The sequence below is a fragment of the Corella eumyota genome, chromosome 1 (assembly GCF_963082875.1).
Source record: "Corella eumyota chromosome 1, kaCorEumy4.1, whole genome shotgun sequence".
In the NCBI taxonomy this organism is placed as follows: domain Eukaryota; kingdom Metazoa; phylum Chordata; class Ascidiacea; order Phlebobranchia; family Corellidae; genus Corella; species Corella eumyota.
Genome location: NC_137490.1, coordinates 16,826,561 through 16,840,306, shown reverse-complemented (window position 1 = coordinate 16,840,306; position 13,746 = coordinate 16,826,561). Strand labels below are relative to the sequence as shown.

The 13,746-nt window shown below is 28.3% G+C and overlaps 2 protein-coding genes across 4 annotated transcripts; both read right to left on the bottom strand.

Annotated features, from left to right (window-relative positions):
* Window positions 1–1,562, bottom strand: LOC145745163 (osteopetrosis-associated transmembrane protein 1-like). The gene has a single exon (XM_082563168.1). It carries the CDS (start codon window positions 1,369–1,371, stop codon window positions 517–519), a length of 855 nt encoding a protein of 284 aa, XP_082419294.1. The 5' UTR covers window positions 1,372–1,562; the 3' UTR covers window positions 1–516.
* Window positions 1,563–2,130: 568 nt separating this feature from the next.
* Window positions 2,131–13,066, bottom strand: LOC145763946 (leupaxin-like). Of its 3 annotated transcripts, none has more exons than XM_082575503.1 (11): window positions 12,914–13,066; window positions 8,794–8,912; window positions 7,513–7,618; window positions 7,259–7,385; window positions 6,960–7,080; window positions 6,207–6,339; window positions 5,054–5,166; window positions 4,427–4,600; window positions 3,896–4,126; window positions 3,395–3,515; window positions 2,131–3,216 (listed from the first exon to the last, which is right to left on the bottom strand). In XM_082575503.1, exons 1-11 carry the CDS (start codon window positions 12,924–12,926, stop codon window positions 3,062–3,064), a joined length of 1,413 nt encoding a protein of 470 aa, XP_082431629.1. In that variant the 5' UTR covers window positions 12,927–13,066; the 3' UTR covers window positions 2,131–3,061. The 3 variants fall into 3 exon arrangements, with proteins under 3 accessions (XP_082431629.1, XP_082431627.1, XP_082431628.1); XM_082575501.1 differs by lacking the exon at window positions 12,914–13,066 and adding an exon at window positions 10,770–10,916; XM_082575502.1 differs by lacking the exon at window positions 12,914–13,066 and adding an exon at window positions 9,314–9,489.
* Window positions 13,067–13,746: the final 680 nt, after the last annotated feature.

Below are 13,746 nucleotides of genomic sequence, written 5' to 3'. Positions count from 1 at the left end.
TCTGTTAAAAACAAAACATAAAATTAGTTTTTGTTCGTAACAACAAAGCAAGTACAATTAGAATAAAATGTTTACAAATTGTAGACAGTTTTTAACACTTCAATAATGAATGTACAAATTAATACAATAAAAATATGAATCATTGAAGAAATAAGAAAATAAAATCATTTATATCAGAACCACAAGTATCTTAAGCCTAAAAATACTAAACAGTAATAACACAATAAAAGTAATTTTAACGTATTCAAACAGGTTTAAACTAAAATGAAACAAGTAAAAACTAGGACCATTATTAAGTACAAGATGCTAACATTATTACAGTAATAAATAAAATAAATCCAAAATATTGTTATCAAGCATTAATTAAAAATTCCTACAAAACCACAAAGTAAAAGGCTTAAGCCTCCATTAAAAAACAAAAATTGCACAATAGTTTAGAAAATGTTTCATTAAATTTATCATTTCCATAATTTTAAAATAAAAAAATAATTGAATTTATTCAGTATCAAACACTATTTATGTCTGTAGACGTGGCCTTATAGCATGAAACCAAACACCTATGTAAAGTATAAGAGGCAGTGCACAAACCACAGCTGCAATCCCCCATATCTCTCCTTCATCTTTTCTTGAAATTGTGCAGTTATATTTCTGACTCCAATCCATTCTTGTGTAGTTCATTGAATCTATTAGATCACTGCATAGTTTTCCATTATCTTTAATCTCAGAATAAAAATCATTTGCACTGCAATATACGTCTGAGCATAAAACACACACTGAAGTATTTGAAATTCTTTCTTTCTTATGTATACATTCTAAAGTTTGATTTACCAGAGTTAGCATTCTCACAGTTGCGTTAGAAGGCTTATAAATTGTCGTGCCATTGATTTCACTGATAATAAAACAGTTGTCGCAAGTCGACTTCCGCCAGACCTCAACTACAAAGTTATAAGTCATTAACACAACTTGAATATTGTCAGCCCTCAATATTTGTTCTTTACAATTAGTTGTTCCATAACCATCGTCTTCAAAAATTATACTGTAAACATTGGTCACAGATAAATATTCGCTAACGCATTTTTCACAATAGTGTAAAGGCCTTGCGTTTAAAATTGTACAGTTAATAAACTTTGATGTGGCAACGCTAAATTGTATTAAATATGCCATGCATATTGGCGATACTTTCCCTTCATCGGTTTTATTGTGGCTTATTAAAGTTGTGGGCCATGATTGTTGAATAAAGGTTGAAGGTAAGCCATCTTTTCCAATATATGTGCTTTTGTGTAAAACTGGTTTAGCGTATTGTGCGTTACTTGGTAAAATATTCCAACATTGAAATAAAAATAAAATAGATAACACAGATTTCTTTATCATTTTAAATTGCCAAACGTCATTCTACTTTACATTCTATGCTAAAAATACGTGAAAAAATCAAATAAACAGCCTACAGGTAATACAAACGTTTAATGGTTAGCACTTTCAGCAAGTAGTACTACTCTACAGTCAACACTAATATAATCTTTAAAATATTTATTGTTTGTTTATAAGATAGAATAAAACTGGCAAAAAATTAACAAACTGTCTGACTGTGAAAGAAAAATATCACATGACTTGTTATTTGCAAAAAAGCAATTTTTGCGTAAGTAGAAGTTGTAACTGAAACATGAAGTAGTTCCAAAATTATAGATTTTAAATTTTTTTTATATAATTTTATCCTCGATGTGGAAAAGTAGACTTTACGACCTAAACATAGAGTAACAACAGTTACCCCAACCCAGTCTTAAGTTGACTTTGGCTGTGGGATATAATAGATTATAATCAATAATTAGCTTCTAATTAGATGCTGGCTCAGCAGGAGTTTATACAGTTATAGTGCCTTACTCAAGGGTGCTACAGCATGGGAGCATTGGGTATAAAACTCAGAACCCCATGTAGTGTAGAAAGTGTTTTGACCACTTCACCCCCTTGTTGGTTAAGTAAGTTATCTTTAGAAATTTTAAATTTGGTTTATGCGATTTTTAATGCAGTACTAGGCTATTTTGTTTCAAATATAGAAACAAGAAAACAAGATAAATGCCTAATCCTGTACCTCTTTAGCCCCCTGTATTACTTATCTACAAACACACATTTTGCAGTATAAGATAATTAATTTAATTGTGGTTAATAAAAATTAAAAAGGCATATTCCACTACACAAGAATCACCATATGCACGATTAGAAAGCGCAACAAAAACAACTTTACATTTCAACAAAACATTAAAGTGTTGCTCAACACAGAAGCACAATAATACAAAACACTCATCTAAAACAAAAATATAAACTTGGATGTTTCAGTTAATATTAGTTCATAATACATTCTTTAGATATTTGATTCTTCCATTTCTAAAATATATTAAGACACTCTTGTGAGATATATTTTAACACTCTTTTGTTGATAATTTAATAATTAGGAATAGTAAAAACAGAAGTATTGTAAGCATGATTAAAAAACTTTTGTGCACCTTTTCTTATGTGCAATTCGCAGTGGGTCTGTTTACATAGTGCATATAATTAAGCAAATTAAAAAGTGAACAACACATAATAATAATATTTACTAAACTAATTAATTTACTGCGACTAACTGAATTCCATACAAATAAAATAGTAAAAAATTAGGATAAAAATTATAAGGCAGTTATTCACAACTTACTGAAAGATTACTAAAATTGAAAATATTTTAATTAAAAAAAGTAAGTCAACTTGCTAAAGTATGCGATTTATCGCTTAAAACATTAGCTTCTTATGCAGTAACGAAATTTACAGCAAAACCTAAGACACAAAAAACACTGAAAAGACACTTTTAAACATTTGAATTTAAAATTTTGGTGAATTTATCTCAAAATACTAACAAAATTTTAAATCCAAGACAGTTATTAAACATATAAAGTAAGGCAGAAGATTGCTACCATTTTAATAGGCATCCCATCTCAGATTTTTTAGGACTAAGCGCCTATGACCCTCTTTAATAAAAGTCAAGCCAATATTTGCAAAGGATTGATGCACATGGTTTTAAACAGTTTTAACCCTAGTGTGGAACTCCGAACAGCTTGGAAAAGCATTGGTGGCAGTAGGGTTTGTCATTTTGTTCCTTAAAGGTACCTTTGTTGAGTTGTTTCAAGCAGAAAGCACAAACAAAATGCTCAGGGTGAAATTTCTTGCCCATGGCGGTAATACATCGTCCTGAAATAAATAAAAACATTAAATCTAAGATCCTAAAATTTAAGACCCAAAATTACCTTTTTTTCTTTTTTTTAAATAGACTTTAGCAGGTTAAGCTTTTTAAATAAATATAAAATAAATATGCATAATACTTACAGAAACAATGATTAAAACTAATACAGTGAAGTGAAAAACTTACCAGTAATTGGTTTTTGGCAACCAGAACAGAGTGAACCTCTAAGTAGATGGTAGTGAGTCTCACAATAAGGTTGACCGTCCATCTCAAAAAAACTTCCATTCGTAAATGGAGCTAAACATTCCTAAAATTAAACACAGGTTCAATTAAATTTACAAATAAAAAGTCATTTTAGCCGATAAAATATGTTTTTATTAAGTGGATTTGAAGTATAAATACAGTATGTTTTAAGATACAATGAAGTCTTTAGAATTTTAGAGTCAGTGTATGCTTGTTTACAAAACAAAGTATGTTATTTCTGGTCTGGACATTTGAAACCTGAGTATATGTGGTCAAAAAAAGTCAAATTAATATTAATTTAAAGTTAAATGACAAACTGTTTATATTTTTAACCATTGTGCTTACAAATTTTTTTTAAAAAAGTCTGTGAAAGAAAGTATTAAAAAATCATGTGTTGTAGGTTAAGCTTTAAAAATTAATAAATACATAAAAATAACTACTTACCCTGCAAACAAAGCATTCAGGATGCCACTGTGCATTGAGAGCTGATATATAGTTGGCCAATATTGGCTTCATACAACCTCCACATTTAGGAGCAAACATGTTGTAGTAATCAGCTCTGCAATAAGGTTTGCCCTCATATTCATGAAATCCTTCATCTCCAAAGAAATTGCTGCACATTGCACAGAAGAAATGCTCTGGGTGCCATGTTTTGTTTAATGCCGTGACACATTGCTGTAAAAAATATTTAATAAATCTTATGTTATTTTATGTAAAAGGTATATATGTTTGCTGACTTAAAATTTGTAATTTTTACCCTGCAAACAAACTTAAAAATTATAATTTTTAAATCTTAATTAAAAGGTAGAAACCTATATGACCAAAAATATAATAGTTTTAACTAAATAACTACAACACTGGACTTGCGCAAAAAAAAATTGTTGATTATTTTTTTAAATTTCAGTTAAAATTACTTCAATGAAAAGTAAAACACTATAGCTTATATTAAAACCACCAAGTAGCACTTTAACATACCCCGAGGACAGGCTGACTGCAGTAAGCACAAGTGGGTGAGAATAGTTTGTGGTAATCAGTTTCACAGTAAGGCTTTCCATCTCTCTCGAAGAAGGTTTTTGTTCCGATTTCTTCATCACAAACCGCACAAACAAAATGTTCGGGATGCCAGACTTTTCCTAATGCTGTGGTAACCTTTAAAAATATAGAAATAATAAAGTAAAAATCAGCAATAATTTTTTGGGGGTTTAAAAATTTATACAGTAAAGGCCAACTAACTTTACCTGAAAATTTTAGGTTAAAAATTATTTAAACTTACAAAAATTTACATAGAAAATCACTTTACAATGGCATTAAATTACAAAACCACATCAACCTAAATATGCCTTGAGCTAAAACTGTATTTAATAAACAAAATAGACCAGATGGTATTTAACTTTAATTTAATAAATTTTATGCCATACTAAGGTTCCTTAAAATGCCTTAAAATAGATTTACAGTAAATAGGGGCTTTGTAGGCCTTTGGTAATGATATGTAAATCTTGGATTTTCTGTAATTTCGGCATCTGCACATATGGTGTCTCGTATTTATATACGTGTATTAATTCATACATTTATTACTGCAAAATTAATTTACATTGTTTTTACCTCTCCCATAACAGGCTTTCCGCATGCTCCACAAATCCCCTTTGATGCTGGAACAATTCCTTGTTTTCCCAAATCAGTGTTCATATCATTCAACATCTTGTCCAAATCACTTGCTACAAGGAAAATTTTAGTATAGTTCAATGACAAAGTTTATTTTAAACTAGAAAAGTATTTAGAAATCGTGTTCATATTTACTTTAAAATCTTCAAGTAACAAAAAATAAGTTTAATCAATCCATTTTAGTTTTTTATTTTTAAGATATATGTTTAATACCAGACTTTCTTGTAATTCAGAAATAAGCTAAATAAAATTTTAATATGCATGGAAAATATACAAGTCGATGCTTAATTATAGTCATTATCAAATAAAATTCAAATGCATTAGTATGTTAATTACTAGGTCCATTACATTTACATATATCATGAATGCCTGGGCTCATACAAAACCATGGTTTAAAAAAACAATCAAAATATATTATGACAATAAAGACATGTTTGTTTAACTTTATAAGGTTGACAAAAAGTACAAAGTTGAAAAGACCACACTAAACTTAACATTAATTCAGTTGTGTCAAAGAAAATTAAATGGGAAAAAATTGCAAAATTAATTCTGCAAAATTTTGCAATCTGTCAATAACCTTTTTAATATTTATGGTAAAAATAATGGTAAAAATAATGATTAACATCATGAAGCGAAGTGTCTAGATTTATTTTGAGTCATTTGATTTAAAATTTCTGAACAGGATAGGAAACAATAATTTCCTTTTTTATACCAATTTGCATCATTTGAACCCATATTTACAAACCAAATGACTAATCCTAATTAGTAAAAATGGTATTCTGTATTTAAAATCTGTGCATGTTATTACAGTTGTGTTGTTATGTGAAAAATACTGAATAATGAACAAAAATTTTGTTACAAATTGCACCTTAAAGAATGTTCAACCACCCCAGAAAATGTTGTATACATTTAAAAATTTGCATGTCAAAAACATTTATTGTAATCTGCACATCAAAGCTCTACAAAATTTACCAAAAATCCAAAACATTTCCAAACTTTACAACGAAAAACTAAATACTAAACCTAAAGATATATAAAACAGTGAATTATAACATTTTCATAACAGATCAAACACTTTTTGATATTTACTTACGATTTGATTTAGGAACAGTTTGAGCAACTGGTTTTGGTTTTGCATCCAATGGAGAAGTCGGTTTGGAACGATTTTTATCTGGTTTGGCGTAAGGTGGATCACTCTTATCACTTGCTATACTTCCTGTGGAGTCCTGAAAATAAATTGTTCAAGTTTAATTGCTTATCAATATGCAAATTTAGTTGATGATGTAATCTGTGTACATTTCGTGTAAGTGAAGGCTTACAATTTTTATTAGAGATTTAATAAAAAATGCAGCTAAATATAAATGTATCAATAATATTAACTTGTTTTACAATTTTTCTATTATTGTTGAGTCTGTTGGTTTGGTATGTATAAATGTTTTAGGTATGCATTAGGTCTTTTAAAATTTTAACTTTACAAACCAATCAAAAAAATACATATATATTTTTATATATACAGAAAGTAATAACCTACACTGGCATACAAAATGTTAAATAGGAAATGACATCATATTTGAATCATATAAGCAACTAGTTACCTAGGCAGGAAATATTAAACACAGAACTTTGCTTCGTTTTCGGTGTAAATAAAAGTTTTAAGCAGTTTAATTAGTTTTTTATTTTAAAAATATTTTCAATTTTTGGCAATGAAAAAAAAACTGTCTTGAAAAAAATTACAAAAAAAATTTGTCTGATACCCAAACCAATGTGACTCGAAAAAACTTTATTTCAGTAAAGTTATAATACACAAAACATAACTAATAATTCTACTAATTACAACCCAACCTACCCTATCTACTTGAAATCCAACCAAAGAGGCCATGAGATCATCAAGTTGTTGGGCAGCAGATGAGGCAGAAGCAGTTGGGGAATGTTGTTGATCGTTGTGAGAATTTGTTCTGACTGATGACCTAAAATAATAAGTAGTAAAATAAAATCAAACCATTAAATCAGGTAATTTCCTGCATAAAAACATTTTTAAACTTATTAACATAACGTTATCAAATTTTAAATAACATTTATTACATACCGTTGAAAAATATTTTTGCATAAAATAAACCATTTTTATTATTATTAATTTAAACTTACAATGGGTTTGGTTCATTACTTTCCTCATCCAGCTCGTTTATTAAATTATCAATGTTGACAAATTTCTTGGGTTCTGCAGGTTTTGGGGGAGCTGAATCAACTGGGGGGAAACTTGCTGGGGGTGGGGCTAAAAAGAAACAAAATATTACCTTGCACAACCAATAACTTAATTTTCAATACAGTTAGTGTTAAACAAAAAATAAAAGTGTAATAAACCGCAAATACCTATATAAATTTTATGGTTACAAAATCACCTTTTTTAGCTGGTGCAGGTTCTTCTGTGTTGTACAAGTCCTCAAGCAAAGAATCCAACTCACTCAAGTTCCCTTGCAAAGCTGACATTGTGTTCGTGGTGTTATTCTAATGATATACAAATTATATTCTTTTATCCCTATTTGAACTACCAGAATATTATTATAAAAGCTAACCCTATCTTAGCCATCTTTTTTTTCTAAAACAAAATCTGTATTTAAAATAAATTTTGCAATCTAACTTTTATACACTATTTTGCATAATTTCTTTAAAAATTACTTAATTAAAATAACAATCATTGTTTATTGCCAAATATAGTCCAATTCTCTTTCTAAAACACAATCGCCAGAAACTGTGCATGTGGCAATTGGCAAATTTTTAAGCTCTTACTCAGATTGGGCTGTAACCACATATCACACACACACATACAAACTCTATTGAAAACTAGTCAACCAGACACCCACATAATGGCAGTATTCGAGCAAGTGGGTGCAAGCGTTGCAAGCCAGGAAGTTGAGGTTATTTAAGAGGTATCTATTTGTAAATGACTGGTCTATAGACACACTGTATAACTTTAAAGAGAAGCAGGCAGAGCATTGTTTAGTCAGTGCAGTTCCAGACATAATAATAGTATGTGATAAAGACATAAAGTTTATATTTACAGATTATGTGGAATTAAAATAGTATGATTTTTTTAACTGGCGATATTATTTTTAATATGTTAAATTTATTTATTAGTGGGTCAGTTTTCTGTAAAAAGCTTAAATAAGGATTTATATACTAATTGTGCCACTACACTTTATGATTCACAAATAAAATTTAAAAAATCAGATCTAAAATGACAGCAATATCAGTAAACAAAAAACCTATTAAATAAGAAAATTATTGTTTGTTTTGGCTACTTATAACCTATTCATAAAATAAACAGGGCAAGTATTTTTTATTTGCACAGCTGTGGTCAAACTTTAGTTAGTCTTTGTTAGGTCTTCTTGTCTACAAAACCTAAAACCTTTTATAGGCTAAACCTTCTTTCATATAACCCATGGAACGAATAAAAAGTTAAAGGTTTAAACTTACTTAATCACCCAAACCACTTGCTAAACTAACTACCTGTATTTTATTTGTCGTTACCAACATTTTAAATTACTTAAAACAAACCTTTAACCCAAACATCACATTATAAATCACAGGCAAACTTTTTAACAACAAACACATGACTTTAACATAATTTGCTAAACACTGACAGCGGATACATTGCTTTTCAAATAAATCACTAAAATTACCTGTTTAATTCCGACGTCAGGTTGAAAAATGACTCCGTCCTGTTGTTGTGCTATAGTAGGTTCGGGTCCATAGTTGACTGGTTGTGGTATTGTGGCCTCTAAGTCCTGAAGTAGGGCATCTAGATAAAAAAATTAAATAATAAATTTGTTATTGTTTTAATAATATTAATGCTTTTGTAATTTGAGTTTTTGTAAAAAGTAAATTTTGTTAATATGGAGTAATGTAGCACAATTATTATTCAATACAAATTAGAAAAAGTTTTATTTTTTTAATGTAAGGTTGTGAATATCACAATGTTAAAGTTAATAGCACAAGTAGATGTAGAAGAGTTTAGTTAACAGGTTAACGTATTATTTTATACAATAGTTTTTAGTAAAAAAGTTTAAATTCAGGTAAAAATTCATTACAACATATTTTACTGAATACCAATTAACATATTAACTTTAGCGATTAATGATATGGCACCAATATTAACAAAACAAAAAAGTTAGTTTAAAAATAGCAACATAAAAAAATTACCAGAAGGTTTGTACATGTTTATATATAGGCACAATTAACCAGCAATTGTTGAAAATTAGAAATATCCAAGAATTATTTTTGGAATAGTAAGTAACAAATTATCGTTGGTAGACCCATTATTACAACAATTAAATCATTATGCTCACAAATTAAAAAAAATTAGCGCTAAACATAGAAACCAATTAACGTTAAAAGGTTTATTGTAATCTAAAAAATTATTTTTTAAAAATAGTACTCCTTTTTTTGTTGACGCGCAAACTGAATAGCCAGGCAAATTTCGCGTTTTTTTGCGCAATAAATAGCAGTTTAACTACACAAAATATACACACACCATTGCTTATTCACTCTCTATTTTCGGAAATAAACAACGTAATAACATCCGCAGTTAACTTAACTTCGAATACATCAAGGTTTAAAATAAATCCCGCGACGTCTCGCTACAATTATTAGCTTAAAAATAAAACCGGGTTCACTATCTTAATCTAAAAAAACTGCGTTGTTCATTTCAAGTTTACAAGAATTGGCTAAAATTTTGCCGATGTACACTAAGATAGGAAACGTATAATAACTACATGTGCTTACCTACAGCGATATTGGATTTTAAACGTCTTGAAAGGCTTTAAACTTTATGCCTTTGATGTATGGTACACAACTACAAATAAATCATCAAAAAGTATTTGAATTTAAAAGTGGATTTTTGTTTGCCGTATTGTATTTACACAAAGTGAAGAATTGTAGATTAAAATTTTTGATACTTAATAGCGTTTAGTCCAAAAAAAAGTTGGATAGAAAAATAGTTTAAGCCAAATAAAAGCAACGCAGAAATTTTTTAACCTTATTTCGCCGAATTTTTTTTTTTAATTATTAATTTTTCTTAGAAATGTCAAAAATTAATTTCTGACAAAAATTCCAATTTTTATTAAAATTTACACCCTTTGGATCGGGTCCAAAAAACAATGACGTAAGAACTTGAAACTATGACGTAACACTATAACGACAATTGACTTGAGCGATGACGTAATCCAATAAGAATTTCAAGTATTTTGATAAATGTGTCTAATAGACTGAAACTAATAAACATGTCTGAGTATGTTTCCTTGTACGTTGAAAATCGCGTTATTTCGAAAGAATCCCATTACCAAAACACGTTCTGGACAAGATATTTATTTAATCTAATTGGGGAAATTTTATTAAAAAAAATAATAATGGAAACATTAAGAAAAAAATTCCGTTAATTTTACGGCGCAGACATTTTTTGTAACAAATTAACAAGATTCTAATTCATAAAATATGTAACAAAGATATCGTTACTGTTTATAGATAAAAACTTTTAAAAATACACACTCTTACTATAAATTAAAGGTGAAATGATAATGACAAAGCAAAAACGATATACAGTTATAAAGAATGACTTAAATTAAACGTGATAAATAATATTAAAAGTCATGATTTATACCTTGCTTAAGTTTCCAGGGGCTTAACTTAACGACATCAACCATTATTGCATTAAATATTCTTAAATTAAATTAAATTTTAAAACAAGCGCGTTATAAAGTCCAAATAAGTTTATAATAGATTTACGGTATATACAATTAATACGTGATCTAAAATCAAAACAATTAAAACTTCCAATTAATTGCCTTAAATCATAACAAACGCTAGGTTAAGAAGTTACTACTTTATTCTTCTTTTTTTTAACTGTGGTTTAGTTTGTCATTTTTTATTTATACAAAATATTAATAAATAATACGCGGGTATATCACTTCGTCTTAAAAAATTAGCGAAAAATAAACTGTTTACATTTCTTAACGTCTACCAGCATCCACTAAAAATACTTTCTGAAAAAACTTTTTTCAAGGCAATTTTACGCGAAAAAAATTGTAAAATGTCATAATGGGCGTAATCAATCACATAGTTTTAAGTCGTGACCGAATCAAATATTTTTACTGGCTCGATTTTCGCATAAAACGAAAGCTTAGCACGTACCTGTACTACCCTTAATTTAACCTTTTAACTATAAGTTTTAAACAAAAACATATAAATATTTTGATGTAACGTTTTTGAAAAAACCTTAATGGTACCTGCTAAAATAAATACCGACTGTAATGGATTTGTTAAAAGAATTCTAACTACATTTAATGCTGACCTATTCCGTTTAATGTAATTCCTATTTTTAGAACTTTATCCAAAACAACGATTTTTGTAAAAAACACATTTTAATGTTAAAACATTTTATCTAAATAACGTCTTGAAAAAATAACGTTTTTTTCGGTCTGCACACCGCGAAAAATACGAAACAATTTTCCACGAAAAATCGAAAACAATACATATAATTACAAGCTGGCAAGTATGTTAAATACTGTCTATGTTTGGGCTGGCTTCTTAGCGTAAAACAACAAAAATGTATGACGCCAAAGGCATCTTTCAAGTATGTTTGGCCTTTCCTTATTAAGATAAAGTTCAACATTTTTTCTCTCGCTCATTTTTGCGCATCGCCTTATTGCAGGTTTTAGATTGAAAATACGTCAAAAAGATATAGGCGCGATACGCTACGCCAATTACTCTTCGAAAATCTTCGGTTAAATATCACCTTTTATGGGTAGATACCTATAGGAAAGTCTGCAAAGGTACGTGCAATACCTAGAAGCCAGTAGCGCGGTAAACTGTGTATAAGCGAAGTTGGTGGTAATTTAGGCTGAACTAAGCTAAGTGCTTAAACAATTGACACTTTTTTGCAACGTATGTCCTCATCTTACATGAAAATGTAACTAATTTATTTTACCAACAATTTTTCTAACTAACTGCTTAATGGTGACTTATTATTTTTTAAATATCAAGAACAGTAAAATGATTGAGCTATTTTAAAATAAAAATCAGTTTATAATTTGTTTACATAATCGCAATTTTAAAATATCTAAAATAACTTAGAATTTAAAAAAATAACCCTGAAACAGCACCTAAAATTATTACTTTTTCTTATACATGTAAGTAGGCAAACTTGCATGAATATGAATTGATTACCAACACAGTAGGCCAAGAAAAACTAATACAGGATATATTAAAAATAAAAAAAGAAATGTAAACGACATTATAAAAGTTGTTACTCATATTCACTTATTCACACACGATCTTTAAATAATTTTTTGAAACTAACAGGACATTTAAAGTAAACTTATTGCCAAAATATGTAAACATGTTTAATAGTTGTTGCTATTCTATAAATAACAAATGGTAATCACTTTTCAGCCGGCAAGATACAAAAGCATGAATGGAATCTATTTTTAAACCCATCACTGAACACAATCTTTCCACATAACTACACTTAAATTAACTGTTTGTGTTTGTGCTTAAATGCGAATTAAAAAAAACCTAAAATATAACTAAATTGATTTTTAACAAAAATATGCATTAACGTATTATTAACTGCTATTTACCCAAAAAATTATGCTATTTATGAAAGAATAGTAATTTAAAAATCGATTAAAAATGTCAAGATTTTGATTTGACAATTAAAATAGTATAGGCTTATACTTTAATTGACATTTTTTATGCTAAAAAATGCGTTAGATTATATAACGAACAATAAATAAAAAAACTAACCTAGATCATCCATTTTAGTAGTAATCCACTCCTCAAAAATTAGAATAGGCTTTCCCCTTAGACAAGAAGTGTTTTCAATAGTGTGATGTTAAACAATTTTCAAAGAATCTAAGATATATTTAATATGTAAAAGATAATTCAGTACAGGTAGTTAATAAACCAGATCACCAACAGTTTTTCCTATTTTCAATATTAATTCTGTAAAAAGATCATAAAAAACAATGTTAGCAGTTTAGTCTATTATGTTTAGTTGGCATTCCTTAGACTAGTAGACAGTTAGATATTCAACAAAACAGTAAGTCTGGCTGCCTACTGCTGACGGCTAACGTACAGAACCTAAGTCAATTTTAAAGGTTACCTACTATAAAATGTATTTTTGCCATTAGACTATTTTAAATTAGTTATTTGTTTTGGTTTTGTAAAACTACTTTTCTCTTTCTTTACAGATTAGCTGTGACTTTAAAAGTGACTTTTATACGTTTGAATAAGTCACAAATTTTATACTATCCCAACAAAACGCAAGCAATCAGACAGTCAAAATATTTATTATTTACCAAACCTCCTTGCCAGTTTGTTATTTTCTAACCATATTGTAACAAAATTAACTTCAGTTAACGTATCAAGGTAAGACGTTTAATAAAAACAAATTTTAACCTAATAAATGAATGAATGGAAAATGATTAAATTCACATTAAAAGATTCAGGGTTGCCAAATATTTAAATCTCAGTTAACATAATTTTATTATTTTCTTAATTATTATTAATAATTAGAATAAGATTATTTATTATAAGCTGTATTTATTAGATATTTTTGTTTGAATTAAGAGCAATTA

Coding starts and splice junctions, on each gene's coding strand:
- LOC145745163 (XM_082563168.1), bottom strand. CDS start 1,371: ATGATAAAGAAATCTGTGTTATCTATTTTATTTTTATTTCAATGTTGG.
- LOC145763946 (XM_082575501.1), bottom strand. CDS start 10,812: ATGGTTGATGTCGTTAAGTTAAGCCCCTGGAAACTTAAGCAAG. Junction 5,167..6,206: donor AACTGTTCCTAAATCAAATC/GTAAGTAAATAT, acceptor TTTTCCTTGTAG/CAAGTGATTTGGACAAGATG. Junction 3,516..3,895: donor CTGAATGCTTTGTTTGCAGG/GTAAGTAGTTAT, acceptor GTTTAATTTTAG/GAATGTTTAGCTCCATTTAC.